At 39.9% G+C, this 16,392-nt stretch overlaps 1 protein-coding gene across 1 annotated transcript in view; it reads left to right on the forward strand.

Annotated features, from left to right (window-relative positions):
* The window catches only part of CPB2 (carboxypeptidase B2), a 49,612-nt gene that overhangs the window by 14,786 nt on the left and 18,434 nt on the right, over window positions 1-16,392 (forward strand). The window contains exons 3-6 of the mRNA XM_060079912.1: window positions 291-415; window positions 1,960-2,068; window positions 5,648-5,749; window positions 8,032-8,136. Of these exons, the coding sequence (XP_059935895.1) occupies window positions 291-415; window positions 1,960-2,068; window positions 5,648-5,749; window positions 8,032-8,136 (441 nt within the window). The remainder of the gene's footprint in view (window positions 1-290; window positions 416-1,959; window positions 2,069-5,647; window positions 5,750-8,031; window positions 8,137-16,392) is intronic.

Raw genomic sequence — 16,392 nt, forward strand, 5'->3', positions numbered from 1 at the left:
CATAAATATATTCATTCATGAATTCATTCATTAGTTCATTGCCTCGCCAAATATTTATTGAGTACCTAGTAAGTTCCAGGCCCTCTTTAACCACTTGGGGTTACAGAAAAGAATAAAACAAGCCCCCTGTAAAATAAATGTTTCCACTACCACATGTGTAAATGGGGACCAGTGACCAGGAATGTCTTTTTTATTTCCCTTATAAAAACCCTTTTATGGCTTTAGCTACAGACGAGAATGATGTGAAAAACTGTCTTTGTTTTTATCAATTTTCCCCCTTGAAACTGCAGATTGTCCTCTGGCAGCCAGTAACAGCTGAATTTATTACGAAGAACAAAGAAGTCCATTTTTTTGTGAATGCGTCTGATGTAAGCAACGTGAAAGCCCATTTAAATGAGAGCAGAATTCCGTTCAGGTAGGCATGATTCCATATTTACTGAGCAGCTGTTCTAAGCACCTATGATGCATTTTACTAGTGATGGTGTTATTGCTTCCTGGAAAAATAAATACTTACATTAAACATGACAACATGGACATCTCTGGAATGGATTGGTGATGAAGCCCAAGGGGCTAGCTCTGTGACCCTGGACAAGTGGTTTACCTCTCATGACCTTGGTCCCTTATCTGAAAAGCACTGTTAGACTCAACGAGCTGAGGAGCCTCTTACCATTCCTCCCAGTTCCTTCCTTCTTATAGTCCCTCTACTCTGTGCCTGGACTTGGGGAGCAAAATTGTCATTCACTTTAGTAGGCTTTGTGGTATCTCTTGAAAAAGCAGCTGCTGAAGGAGATTTTGCTTCCTTCACAAGGTCAGTGAACATTCTGGAATGTCTGGCCCTAAACTAAAATTTGCATCAGGTATGATTTCTGTTCAGAGTCCATGCCTTCTTCCTTTTGGAGTCTCCTGTCCACATCTCCTTTCTGTATCCATTGCCCAAGCCCCAGTGTCCCTCTACTGCCCTGACACTTCCTGGAGGCCATGCTGTCTTCTGTGTATCAATGGGCAACCTTTGGATAATACACTATGATTATTATTAATAATATGTTATTGGTGTTTCCTGCCTTCCAGGAAAGGTGCTGAGCCTTTCTATACATTGTATCATTTAATCCTTATTTAATCCTGTGAGGTAAATACTATCCTCATTGTGTGTATGAAAAAAATTTGCAGATTTTCAAAGGAATTTCTCAAGGTCAGCCAGCTAGAACGTGGCAGAGCTAGGAGTCATACTCAGACCTTTCTGATGTCAAAGGCTTGGCTTTTACCCCCTGACCTAAGCAAAAGTAAAGAAAGCTTTATTAGAATGACAGCTAACTTTCAATTGTTCATCCCAGGTGACAGAATGGCTTCAGTCTGTCTTAATTAAGATGTTTGTGCCTAGTTGACTGTGTGATCCTTTGCAAGAGAAATTAAATGAGATCACTTTCCTGTACCTTCCCTATTCCTGTGCTCTTATTTCTCTAGAGATTTGACCAACTTTGGCCATGCAGAACCTATACATGCATATATATACCTATACATGCATCTGGTGTAGGTCAGTGACTCACAGGGAAAAATAAAAAGAAAAGGCTTTCTGCTTCTCCTCGGTCCTTAACTGAAAACAGAATAATACAGTGTTCCTCTGGATTGAAGAACATTGTCCATTAACCTGTATGTTCACATAAAACACACTAATGAGTCACGGTTGAGAAATGTTCATAATGTTGGAGAAGGGGTGAGATTTTGGAGGCCCTGAAAACATACCCCATAGGAGCCACTATCCCTCCAATGCCCATGAGGCTCTACCCAGAGCACTTGTGTATTTCAGCTTATCATAATGTTAGCTGGCGGTGTTTTCACCTTGTGCTTGTTAGATTTCTTAGTGACTTTTCCCCCTTGCTCACCTGCTGTGCCTGCAATGGGCCATGCAGGAAAATCAGAGCCCTCTTTGGCAACCAGCTCATGCCCTGTTTCATAACCCAGGGTCCTGTTGGAAAATGTGGAAGATCTTATCCAGCAGCAGACTTCCAATGACACCATCAGCCCCCGGGCCTCCACCTCCTACTATGAGCAGTATCACTCACTAAATGAGGTAAGCTGTCACGTTTCTCTCAAAAATTCCTATTTTCGTTTAACGAGCATTGCCATTTCAGCCATGGGAAATTATTAGAGAATCATAATTGGTGGAAGAGGGTGAAAAAAAATCACAATTAGGTTGATTATACAGAAGTAATTCATCCTTTTGTAGATATCTTCCCTGGGAAGATGGCATCATATTTTGGAAATTGCCTCTAAGCAGCCTGTTTGTCCATAGCTAGGAGTATCTCTGTTAGGAGTAACACTGCATTCTAAGGAACAACAGGAAATTAAAAATAGGGCCTTGGGCCTCCCTGGTGGCGCAGTGGTTAAGAGTCCGCCTGCCGATGCAGGGGATACGGGTTCGTGCCCCGGTCTGGGAGGATCCCATATGCCGCAGAGCGGCTGGGCCCGTGAGCCATGGCCGCTGGGCCTGCGCATCCGGAGCCTGTGCTCCGCAACGGGAGAGGCCACAACAGTGAGAGGCCCGCATACCGCAAAAAGAAAAAAAAAAAAAAAAATAGGGCCTTTTTATTGAAACTGCCACAAAAAAATTAACAGTCCAATTAATCATGTCTCCTTAGACCATTATCTTAATTGTACTCTTACTGAATAATCGCCATATTATCTCACTGAATTAAAGGAATTTATTCACTTATATTTAGTACACAATAAAGAATTTAAGTGCATTTTATTCCTCTCAGAAAGAACCTATTTAAGTAATAATAGTAATAATAATAATGTTGGTAATGCCTGTGTTTTAATTTTTAAGAAATTGGTTTTTTTCCTATTAGTACTTATAGGTTCTGATTTTTCTAGAGGGAACCTAAGCAAGATATCAATGTTCAGTTGGCCTCAGTAAGCTTTCGCATCATACTCTAAAAGCCATTTCGCCATATTTGTTAGTTGAACCCCTTGGAGCACTTTCTTTTCAATATAATATACTCCAAGTAGTACAAATCCCATGATACCTTCTATTCTTTCATAGGCGTATGCTGCTATATTCCTTAATACAAGTATTTTTATCATCTTTGGCTAGGTGCCCAGAAACTGTTAAGAACCATATCCATATTTTTAAGACATCTAAGGCTTAAGTAATGAGAAAGTTTTCTATTGAATCTTCAAAAGCATCTGTTCTTTTCCAGTTAGTTACACCAGAACTCAGTGTGCTTCTAGAATGGATGTACCTGGCTGGTTGACGGGGATCTTACAATTGCAGCCCTCTCCTTTCTCTCTCCTACCTTGCCTCTGTCTATTCTACCTAGACCACCTCCCTCCAGCCTCCTACATCAGCCCTGCATCAGCAAACTTGAGGTCCAGAGTGGAGAGGCTGGGTAGGCACAGTTTGCAAATGGAGAATCTAACTATGTCAGTGCTGTGTTGGGTCTGGTGGGAAGAGTGGAATGCCTTAAACAGAGGTATTTAAAAACATTTTTCTGGGAATTCCCTGGCAGTCTAGTGGTTAGCACTCCGTGCTTTCACTGCCGAGGACCCACATTCAATCCCTGGTTGCAGAACTAAGATCCTACAAGCCGCATGGTGTAGCCTAAATAAATAAATAAAGGATATGAACATTAAAAAAAATTTTTTTTCTGGTATATTTTAAATACTTTGTTCAAAGGGCTTATTTTTTTCTTACCCTCACCCCAAGAAAGAGTTGGAAAGACATGGGAGGAAAAAAGTATTAGTTTGCCATACACTGTATTAGTCGGTCATAACAAAGTGACATATACTGGGTGGCTTAAACAACAGAAATTTACTCTCTCACAGTTCTGGAGGCTGGAAGTCCAAGGTCAAGGTGTCAGCAGGGCTGGTTTCTTCTGAGGCCTCTCTCCTTGACCTGCAGATGGCTACCTTCTTGCTGTGTCCTCACATGGCCATTTCTCTGTGTGTGCACATCCCTGGCATCTCTCTGTCCGTGCTAATCTCCACTTCTTATAAGAACACCAGTCAGGTTGGATTAGGGTCCATACCAACAGCCTCATTTCAACTTAATTACCTCTTTAAAGGCCCTATCTCCAAATGCAGTCACATTCTAAGGTACTGGAGGTTAAGGCTTCAACATACGAATTTGAGGGGGAACACAATTCATTTCATTACAGTGACATTCCAGAAAACAGTTTGGACCTCTCCTCACTCCCACGCCCAATCCTTTCTAAGAAGTTTGTAGGAACCATGGCAATCTTGCTCCCCGGAAATCTGCCAAGTCCTTTCTTCCCCTTCAACATTGATCTCTCCTTCGGTCCTCACCACACGTTCACTTGAGGGGCAAGAGGGGTTTCTTTTGTCATTGACTCTCACTAGGAAATTTTAAGTAATCCCCTGCAGGGGAGAAAAACAAATGACTGAAAAACATCACGTAAAACAAATGGCAAAAGAAGAGAGTTATTCAAAGGATGTGACCATGATTACTGCAGATTGTGAAATGAATAGAGTTTTCCGTAAAGCTGCCTTTATATAACACAGCCTCCCTGTTGGAGGAAATCTACTGAACCGTCAATGCTGTAACACAAAATAGTTTGATACAGTAGTTCTCTCAGGTGTATGCATGCCCTAGAGGACTAACGCAGGAAACAGAGGCCCAGTGAGGAAAGCCCTGCTGGTTAAATGTCCGGCACCTCAGACATTGACAACACTGGTACTTGGCAGCAGGTAGAGGCCTTCCAGGAGCATCTGAACTCTCGGCACAAGACAACCGCTCCCACACACCACTCGCCCTAGTTATGTTCCTCTAAGAGGATCCAAGGGTAAATGGTGCTCCCGTTCCCGTCAGCTAGGATGGCTATTTGAAATTACCTCTAGAAAAGTTCCCAGAGATAAGGCCATGGGTTGGTCATTCCCACTGCAGAAGGTGTAAAAGTTTAAAACTGGCCCCTGAGAAGTTGGTCTACATTAAAACATGGCCAGGCTCCATCATGCAATGCCTGCTTTCAGGTGGGCACTAGCCTAAAGTCAGACCCAGAAATTTTTGTTTTTTCTTTCTATTATAATCTTGACAGAATCACAGACCACTACACTTCCACCCAGGAGAGAGGTCCAGAATCAAACTCCTTCCCTGGGTAGAAGAGAAATTTTTTTTCTCCAGATTGTTTTCCACGTTGCTTCTCATCATTTCACAGATTTTGTTGTGAGACCACAGGTCTTCAGTAAGAAATAATGGCACCGCGATTTATCCTGTTCAAAGACAGTGCCCAGGACTTCCTTAGGTTACTCTTGAAAAGTGGATATTTAAAAAAAATTTCGTATAGAAATGAACTCTTGAATGGTAAAGAGGATTTCATACACAGAGGTAGGGATTCAATGTGACGAGCCTTTAAAAATAACTTAAGGAGTGCCGCTTTGAAGGTGATCTTTTCCTACTTGGTCGTAAGTTTCTTAGTACTTTTTCCCTAAACCTTGATATTTTTCAAAACTTTAGTTTTACTGATTTTTCTAAACAGCAGAAGAAACACCCTACCCCAAGTGTTTGAGTCCCTCATTCTCTCCACATACAAGTGTTTTCGAGGGATTGCCCTTCCTCGAAGAAGTGGTCTGTTTCCTTTGTCAGGAAAATGCTTTGAACTTGCTCTGTGACTGCTGGTTTCTGCTCTGATAGATCTATTCTTGGATAGAAGTTATGACTGAGTGGTATCCTGATATGGTTGAAAAAATCCACATTGGATCCTCATATGAGAAGTACCCACTTTATGTTTTAAAGGTATGTTGTGGGAAGAGTCGTTGACCTTTCAACTTTGGGGGATGTGTTAAATTCTCCAGCAGTGCTTGTTATTACTTGGATTTTTTTTGTTTTTTGAGTTCTGGAAATATGTGTATTATAAGTGTTCCTCAACTTTAATATCCAGCTATTTAGGGATTGGTTATCACCTTTAAATTTTTTTCCTTTACTAATGTAGTGTTGGTCTAAGAGTATCAACTCTGTGACATAGATAAGCCATTTCACCTTCCTGGGCTTTAATGCCTACCTTCATAAAATGAGGGGAGTGGTCTAGATTAAATTTCAAATCCTGTTTTATTAACAACACCACCTCTGACTAACTGACTTAGGCAAAAAAAAAAAAAAAGAGTAGGGGAATCTGTGATTGAACAAATATTGACATTGATACAGTTTTTAGAACCAAAGAAAGAGTTGAACGGCGAAACTTAGGAAAGGATAGGAATTAGGGCAATGCTGGGATTTTGGGCAGCAGGGGTGATATGATAGCTTTTGCTTCAGTCACCACCTGTCTGGTTCTTTATTTTCAGTTGAATAAATTGGCCTTAGTAAAGTCAATGAATGTGGCCACAGGAAGAACATTGGGAGCCATGAAACCAAACTAATTCCTGCCTGTTAATTTCTAAGTCTGCAGTTCTGTTTTTTTAACCACTCTTTCCCCCGAAGGAAAAAAATAAATAAATAAAATAAATTAAAAAGAAGCTCTGGAAAAATACATCTGATTTAGGAACATTTAATTTATACATAGTTTCCCAACATTATCTAAATTGTGATAGGTGGACCTCTTCGATCATCCAAAGATAAGATTTTGACTCAGGATTTCTGGGTTTTCATCTGTTCTGACAAGAACTTGCAGTGCAAACTCAAGGCAGACGTAGGAAAATTGGGTCCTCTTGGCAGCCGAGTTGGTCAACCAGACTGGATCCATGTAATCATGGCCTACCCACCCATTGACATTTACTTTCAGCCGTGTTGTGTGTACTCTTTGGAACTTGTGTTTCTGGGACCTAATGTACATGTTGGAAAACCATGCTTTCTGCATGCATTACTCCCAATCGTACTCAACCAAGGATGTGCACATCATGTGAGTCTCTGGGATTCCTCCGTCTTCCCAGTGTAAGGACCGGCACCAAGAGAATTTGCTCAGCACAGTAAAACAGAAGGTCTAGTAAGGCAACTAGTGCAGACAACTCAGGATTTCTTTTACACTGAGTAGATTAAATCAGCTGGGTAGTTCTCCTCTTTGTACAATTTGACCCTTCGTGGCCAAAGCCATTTGACTTTCTCACTTGCCTTCTTATTGGATATCACTAGCTCCAGGTTAGTTAAGAAGAACCTCCCTGAGTGGCATAGATGGGAGTTTAAAAATCGAACTCTCTCTTTTTCTTGTTTTGGAATTCCAACCCCACATAGTTGTTTGATTTTGCAACACTCTTCTCCCTTCCCTCCATACTCTAAAATGTGTGTCTAACTAATGTTTAAAAGCAAATGAATTATGATTCATTTTGTTTGGAGGTGTTTTTGAGAATTCTTCTAAAGACATCAAAGCCTATCATGGAGGAAAGGTTGGGAGTTCTTATTCCAGAAAGCTGGAAGCTCCACTAGTCCCCCAGATGGGAAATCAGAATGACGCCTCTGTCCCCAGACCTGTTGGTAATAAATTGGTGTGAAGCTAGATGTGTGCTTCTTTTTGTGTGAAATAGGGAAATAATCTACACATTAAGAGTGTGCACCCGGGGAAAATGGTGAGGGAACCCAAGTTTATCTTGGACCACTGGCTTTCCTCTCCCAAGCCTTTCTCTGTCCCACCCCTCCCACAGAAAACTGTGCACCCAACACATAACCGCTTAATTCTAACTAGAGTGTGAAGGGAACACTAGTTCCCTGCTGTCTACTTCTACACCCACCTCATGCAGCACTGGTATCGCAAGGGGATTGTGAGGGAATAAAAAGAGCTTTACACAAGACTAAATCAACTATACTTCAATAAAAAATTTTAAACATTAAAAACAATAAAAGTTAAAGAAAAAAGAGTTTTAAATCGAGTCCTGGCTTCAGACCTCAGTCCCAACCCTCACCAGCTATGTGACCTTAGCTACTATCCTTTAATCACACCAGCTTTTAATTTCCCTTGAGAATTCTCAAAGGAATGCAGCGAATAATGCATATTTCATAAATTTGCTAAAAGGATTAAGTAGAAGCACTATATATATGGAAGTTATTATCCTGAAGCCTGTTATTACTGTTTTTTGATTTTCTCTGTGCAGGTTTCTAGAAAAGAACAAAGGCCCAAAATTGCCATGTGGATTGACTGTGGAATCCATGCCAGAGAGTGGATCTCTCCTGCTTTCTGCTTGTGGTTCATAGGCTCTGTAAGTATTCACATTCTCTTAAGCCAGGGTTTCCCAATATGTGGCCTAAGACCACTGGCATCAGAATCAACTGGCCTGTTTATTAGATGCATTTTCCCAAGTCACATCCTAGAATTCGTGACTTAAAATGTCTGGAGGTGAGACTTGGGTATCTACAATCTTCACTATCGTCTCAGGTGACTTTTATGCATATTAAGTTTGAGAACCAAGACTTTAAGCATTTAAATTACCCTAAAGATTGTCTGTCTTATCCTTTCTACATTTCTGGCTGGTGCTAAACACTGGAACATAATTAAGAAATAGTATACCATCATGGTATGTTTCCTAAGTAAAAGAAAGAACTGAAGCAATTATCGGAATTGAGACCCAATGAATTTTTTTCTTTTGATTTGAATTATGCAGATAGCTTTTGCCATATTCTGCCCTTAGAAATTGAACATAAAGCAACATTACAGAGCAGATCGTATTATCCCATATATCATAATAGGGAATTTTGTCCCCGAAGAAGGCCTCGGCATCAAAAAATCCATATATGAGACAAAGAGTACACCATAAAAGTAAAAAGTATAATGACTGTAAACCTCTATAATAAATGAAAACCGTAAAAATTATGCTTCATATCCCATAAAATGGGCATATATGTCCTCTACACTGATTCATACAAAGAGCTATCGCCACCGGAAGAATAACCTGAAGTATGTGTCCTTCTGATAATGGTTTTTGTTGTCTCTGTATCCACACAAATGTCTCTGTATCTATCTGGACAAATAAATCTCTACCTACCTTTACTTGCCTTACCATCTTCTCTTCCCACTAATGGAACTGCAGAATCCCCGAGCCTACTGAAAAGTTCCCAACTGCCAGACCCTAAACACAGCCCTTTGATGATCTGGAACCTTCCCCAACCTGGATAGTTTTGTTCATTTTTAGATAATGAAGGGAGCAGCACTTAGTGGAGAGAGACACATGCAAAGCGAGAGGGGAAGAATATTTCTTTTTCATTCTGTCACCGAACCTGAAAAGGGCTGGAAAGAAACTCCGGTTGTAGGGACTGTAGTGCATATCGGTATAGTTGTCCCTAGCGGCTGTCCCTCCTACCCTGACATCTCTTCCCTCCGGTTCCATGTTACCCTCTCCCTCCACCCACGTGCTGAATCTTTGTAAGATTCAGTTTGTTATTCCACCAATATGATAAATTGCCGATGAGGTTCTTTTTTCTCCTCCAACTCTTGCCACAGTTGTGAATGAATGAAAAGTCCGTATGGGATGCGGGTCCCTAACAGCCGAGAAGCCTGCAGGCGGGGGCGGGGGACCGATGCCTCAGCCGAATGCCCCCCCATCCCCACCCCAGGCTGAGAGAAGGGGCTTGTGTCCGAGGACGCTGTCCTCCGGAACTGCCCCACCCCACCGAGCAGCTCCCTGCGTCCCCCAGACCGGTTCCCCTTCGGCCTCCTTCAGCATCCGAGGCGGGCACCCGTGGCTCCGAGGGGACGCCACCCCGGCTGCGGCCATCGGGGGCTTCCCTTCCGAAGGGGCTGCCGCCCGGCCCCAAGGCCATGTCCACGCTGCCCTGGGAGCCCCGGGACTGCCGGGTTAGGACGGTAGCAGCCTTGGATGACTTTCTCAAAGAGGGCAGAGGAATTTTCCCTCCACGGGCCACAGGGGGCAGGGCTGGGAGAAGAAATAGACTCGCACCTTAGCTCATGTAAATAATGATTTTCGAGCTCAAGAAGAGAATATTGGTGGAGTGGAAATGGTAGGTAAGAATGGGGAGGAAATCTGACTAAGCCAGTTGGCTTCTAAGCCAGAAGGATTCCTCTTTGTTTATCTTTGAGACAGTCCGACCCTGAGAATAGCTTTAAAAGGGAAACTAGTGCTGAGACGGTAATTAGTGCTGAGAGCGTCTTCAGCCAGCCGGCGCTCCGTGGCTACGGAGCACAGGGGGCTCGGGGCAGTTCCTGTCACCCGTTTGTACACAATAGGGCCGGGAGATTCAAGAGGATGTACGTGTATGGCTTCCTCATCCCACTTGGCTTTACATGATTCTGGGTTCTGAACGACCCAGGACGTTCACTTCAGCCAGAACCACCGTTCTGTATCCGTGTCTCTGCTTTTAGACTTGGCTGGGCTGTCAGACCGGATTCTTGGCTTAGGTTTCCAGAAGCCACATCAGCAAACATACCCACGCATGCTGGAGCTGCCACATTTATCCCTTTGCCTGCAGCCTACTTTGGGGGAAAAAAGTGCCTTACTGACTGTAGCCATTACAGTAGCCAGTGTATTTTGACAGGTGCTTATCCTTTAAAAAAAAAAAAAGTTCTCGTGTTTTTGTTTTTTTGTTTTTTTGTTTTTGTTTTTTTTTAATTTCTGGCCTACTCTGAAATCCCTGGCAGATCACCGGGCCATTGGATTTTTTCCATTGTGTTCATTACTATGTACCTCAGATCTCTCTCTCTCTCTCTCTGTGTGTGTTACAGTTTCTCATCTTGGACTCTCTTTTATTATTATTATATATATATGGTTTTTGCTTTAAAATGAGTGTGATGCCATATCCAGTCAATTTTATTCTCTCACCATGTACTCTGTAAGAGATGTGGGTGTTTATTTGGTCGGCATGCGAGCAAGTGCTAAAGTAGCTGATCAGTATACACGGAAGGTTTTTAGGAAGTATGGGAAAAAAATGTTGTATTGGCCATGAGGGTGACATGGTCGAGTCAAGCTGCCTTTTCATAGGTCCTATCTGTTCAGCGTTAAGTGCTTGAAAAAAATAATAACCTGCTTTTCTGACTAACTTAAAGATGGATTTGAAAATGGTTTTGGATGCAATTAGGTTGTGCTATTTGGACAATAAACTCACCTTGACCTAAAAAAAAAAAGTTCATATGTGAGATTCATCTAACAAATTATCTTCTCAGCTCCTTGAACTCTTTTACATGACTAAACCTAACGTTAACTCTGTTTTAGTAAATTTCTCCCATGGCCATTATCTGGAGCTCAGAAAGAATTCTCTCTCTGATCCTTAGATCCAGAATATGACCATGGACAGTGACCAGGAAGGCCAGGGGGAGCCTCTGAAGACACTGACTTCTTAATTTCCTCTCATTCCTTACACTTGCTACGTATGCTTTTTTTTCCCCCTTTAGTAAATTTCCAGTCCTTGGATATATCTGCTTCCTTTTAATTCATCAGCTCCTTTCCAGGGATCTCTTCCTTCCCTAACTAGTATGAATCCCATCAAAAACCACCCTTCACCCATATCCTGAATTTCTTGCTACCTTGATCTGCCCTTTAGGAATTCCAACCCCAAACACCCCACAGAATTAACCAGCCTTCTTCTGAGCCACCCTGCACATCCCAATTTTACTATTATAATGTTGAATTGTTGTTCTCTCCTTTCCAACTTAACACTTTTCTTAGCTTTTTAAGGGCAATGATTATCTCTAAAGTCATTTTTTTTGGTTCTTATAACATTGAATTGTTACAACATTGAATTGTTGTTCTCTCCTTCCCAACTTAACACTTTTCTTAGCTTTTTAAGGGCAATGATTATCTCTAAAGTCATTTTTTTGGTTCTTATAACATTGAATTGTTACAACATTGAATTGTTGTTCTCTCCTTCCCAACTTAACACTTTTCTTAGCTTTTTTAAGGGCAATGATTATCTCTAAAGTCATTTTTTTTTGGTTCCCGTAACTGTGTATTTTTTGGTCCACATAATCAGCACTCAACATCCATTTCTTGTATTTGAAATGTAAATTAATGCTGCAGGTTCAGGCTGAAATACAACTCTGGGGTCCAGAGAGGACTTAAGCAGTGCCTACTACTGGGCTACTTTCTTGCCATTGGGGAAGGTCTAAAGTATCCATCCATACTTAGAGATTGGAGAAAACTGGGACTTATAGCTCTTTGCTGTATTTCTAATTGTCATGAGAATAACAGTTTATTTCAAAATCTCCCATTCATAGTATCTTATATGCCTTTATGTACTAATTTATTCTCCGTCAAATGGTTATTGGTTAATTTCTTGGCAGGCCTTGTTGTTGTTGTCCAGGATTGTAAGAAAGACAAAGCTTCAGCATCCCCCAGGCAAAGAGAGCTGAGTAATCATCTGTCACAGGTCCAGCTGATAGGAATTAGTCGAGCCTTTATCTCCTGCCCTCTAAGTGCTCCCTTGCTCTTGTGCTCTCCTCTGGCACCCTCCATCCTCATCTTTCTTCTTGCTTTTTGTTTTTGTTTTTGTTTTAAAAAGTAAGACAGTGATTTTAATTATGTTACTTATCTTACTGGTGAGTCATTCCTTCACCAAATATTTATGTATTGTCTTTGTGTGTCAGGCATAATTTCTGTAGCGACCAGCCTCATGAACAGTGATTCATTCACTAGATATAAAACCATGACTGTAAATATATTTATAGAATACTGTGAAAACTCATCAGATAACACATGCTTGGAGAGTCCCATGATACACAGATCAAAAATTAATAGTAAAGAATTAGATCCATGAACATGATCAGCTTGGTTGAAAATGTTATTTTAAAAAAATCATGTCTTTAAACAGTTGATATACTGTCAGAATTATGAGGCTTATAGAGTTCTAGAAGTTATTTCAGTGACATGATTAGATATTTAGATGGCCTACTATTGAAATATAAATAACTGGATAAATGTCACATCTGAAAATATTTTTATAAGTAACGTCTTACAAAGTTAATTAAGAACATTTCCTTGATTTCTCTGTATCTATGTAACCCTATCCCCACCCCTGCCTTTTTATTGAAGTATAGTTGATTTACAATGTTATGTTAGTTTCAGGTGTACAGCAAATAGATTCATATATATATATAAATGTTCTTTTTCAAATTCTATTCCCTCATAGATTATCAGAAAATATTGAGTATAGTTCCCTGTGCTCTACAGTAGGTTCCTGCTGGCTATCTATTTTATATATAGTAGTGTATATATGTCAATCCCAAACTCCTAATTTATCCCTCCCCTCATTTCCCCTTTGGTAACTGTAAGTTTGTTTTCTATGTCTGTGTATGTAACCCTACCGTTAGTCCCCACATGCCTGAAGGAAACACAGGTTTGCCCAGTTACCAAGTTCAACCCAGTCTTTCCCTTAGCCAATCAGGAAGATACCTCAGTTCGTGAGGATTCTGCAACATTACCTGGCTAATCCGTTCAGGTTGGTCTTCCGTCGGGGTCCACTTCTCCTCTTGCAGGCATTAAGAAGTCCCCTTATCGCATTTTCCCTCTATCCTTCCTTTTTCTAAGCCTCTCCCCTGAGATCATGGTTTCATCCTGCTGTTGCTCCTCAGATTGTCACCAATTCCCACTTGCTCTGGACCCTCATCTTCTTTAATTGTGGACCTAAACAGGCTCACCACCAGTCCAGATGGTGCCTTTGTGCAGAAGCAAACAGCTAGCTATCCACATGCAAAAGAATGAATTCAGACTCCTACCTCATACTATATGCAAATATTAATGCAAAAATGGGTCAGACACCTAAATTTAAAAAATTAAATTGTAAAATTCTTAGAAGAAAACATAGAAGTAGTAAATCTTTGGGACTTTGGATTAGGCAATGAATTATTAGATATGACACCAAAAGCACAAGCAACCAAAGAGAAAAAGAGATAAATGGGACTTTACCAAAATTAAAAACCTTTGTGCTTTTCCAGGGACACTATCAAGAAAGTTAGAAGACAACTCACAGAATGGGAGAAAATTTTTGCAAATCATATATATGATCAGGGACTCATATCCAAAATATATAAATAACTTTTACAAATAAACAGTAAGAAGACAAATAAAAGACAATTTTGAATGGGCAAAATATCTGAAAGGACAATTCTCCAAAGAAGATATACAAATAGCCAATAAGCATTATGAAAATATGCTCAACATCATTAGTCATTAGGGAAATATGAATCAAAACCACAATGAGTTACCACTTCATACCCACCAGGATGGCTAAAATTTTTAAAAGATAGATAATAGCAAATATTGGTAAGAGTGTGGAAAAATTGGAACTCTCATCCATTGCTGTTGGGATCATAAAATGGTGCAGACACTTTAGAAAACAGTTTGGCAGTTCCTCAAAAGTTTAAGCATAGAGTTACCATTTGACCCTGCAATTCCACTCCTAGGTGTATAGCCAAGAGACTTGAACACGTATGTTTACAAATGTTCAAAGCAACATTATTCATAAGTCAAAAAGTGGAAACAATCCAAACGTCCATCAACTTATGAGTGGATAAATAAAAAGTGGTATATCCTTACGATGGAATACCATTCAGCAATGAAAAGGAATGAAGTATTGATTCATGCTACCACATGGATGAATCTTGAAAACGTTATGCTAAGTGATAGAAGCCAGACACAAAAGGCCATATATTTTATTATTCCACTTACATGAAATGTCCAGAATGGGCAGATCCACAGAGACAGAAAGTTGATTCGTGGTTGCCAGGCTGGGGGAAGAGGAGAAAGGAGAAGGGGGGTAATTCCTAATGGCTAAGGGGTTTTGGGGTTTTGGTGTTGGTGGGCGGGGTGATAAAAATATTCTACAATCAGATAGTGGTGATGGTTGCATAACTCTGTGATATAAAATCCACTGAATTGTGCACTTAAAGTGGTGACTTTTCTGGCATGTGAATTATATCTCAATAAAGCTGTTAAAAGCTAGACACCCCTTCTTCTGGGATTTCAGCTGCAACCACACATGAAAGTAGGGCTTGACACACAGAGTATAGGCTATATTTCAGCCCGCACTCACTCATTCTGTTTGGAGCCCTGCTTCTGAGACAAGAAATTCTCAGACTAACATTGATCATCTCTCAGAGACTAACTTTTTCCTGAAAGACTCTCATCCAACCATTGCTAAAGTAGGAAAGAAATACAGAGAGTGAAAAGGACACACAAAAAAAACAACCATAGCACATCTATTAAAATTTCAGCAAACATTGTAGAAATAAAAATGATAAATGCTTTATTATTTGAAAGAAAATAAGATCTCCTAATCTTTTTTTTTCTGATAATGAATGCCACATTATTACTGAAAAATGACTAACATAAATTTACAAATTTGTAGCATAAAAATGTATTTAACTAGTCGCTCAACTATTTAAAAGATTGCCTCTTTCATTCTATAAAATTACTTCCTTTTCATTAAGTTTTTGTTTCTGACCTATAGTAGATTAAAAAGTAACTTGTACTTTTGCTTTCCTTTCTCCCATATTTAATAAGTGGTTATCTATGGCAAATAATTTAAATTTGACTATTGTGGTTGTTCTAGGAAAATATGGATATAATATTTTAAATATTTAAAGAAAAGATGGTAAAGTTTTAGCTATAGCAAAGGTGAGATTTAAAAGACATTTTTCTTGGGTATTAACCCCTTATTGGTCATATCATTTGCAAATATTTTCTCACATTCAGTAGTTTGTCTCCTAGTTTTGTCGATGGTTTCCTTTTTTCTTTTTTTTTTGTGAACCACTGTATTGTACACCTGTAACTTATATAAAATTGTACAGCAACTATACTTCAATTTTTTAAAAAGACATTTTCTTTTTATCAACAATGAAAAAATACTTAACAAAGTCTTTTGAGTAAAGTTTAAATCAACAACTAATTGTGAACTAATCCACAAATTAAAATGTAACAATGTTGCCACAAATGAAGAATTTATACCAAAGCTTAGTCCTGGATGAAATGATCTAACTGGCTGAAATTTGTCTTTGTGCTTCTGCTACATCTATATTTAGTCATTTTGGAGTGAACTTCTCAGTCGTTGGAATGTGGATGTCCTTGAATCATGTTAAAATATGTGACCCTAAGCTGGGTATGAGTCTAAAGCACAGAAGAGCAGTGTCAGATGATATCTGTTACGAAACTCATAGCCAGTACCTAGGAAAAGCTAACACTGGCTTTAAAGCCAAATGATCTGATGCTTGGGAAACAAACTCGATTCTAGCAAAAATTTAGCTCACAACTTATAAGGACAATGCAGAAAATATTATCTAGACATGTGTGGGAATAAGACAAGGTTAGTCTAAGCTTTGATTGAGATGGATTATTGTGAAAAGAGTGGAAATATAGGTGTTTGTTTCCTTAAATCTTTGTAGTGGTCTTTGGGCTTTAATAAAGAATTCTTTTTGTTCCTTGAAGGAAGTTTTAGAAAATAGATGGTTGAATTTTCTGCCTCCATAAATAGAAAGACCAATTGTCCCATGTCCAGGGCATTTCCCACCACTT

Source organism: Mesoplodon densirostris, chromosome 17 (assembly GCF_025265405.1).
Source record: "Mesoplodon densirostris isolate mMesDen1 chromosome 17, mMesDen1 primary haplotype, whole genome shotgun sequence".
Lineage (NCBI taxonomy): Eukaryota > Metazoa > Chordata > Mammalia > Artiodactyla > Ziphiidae > Mesoplodon > Mesoplodon densirostris.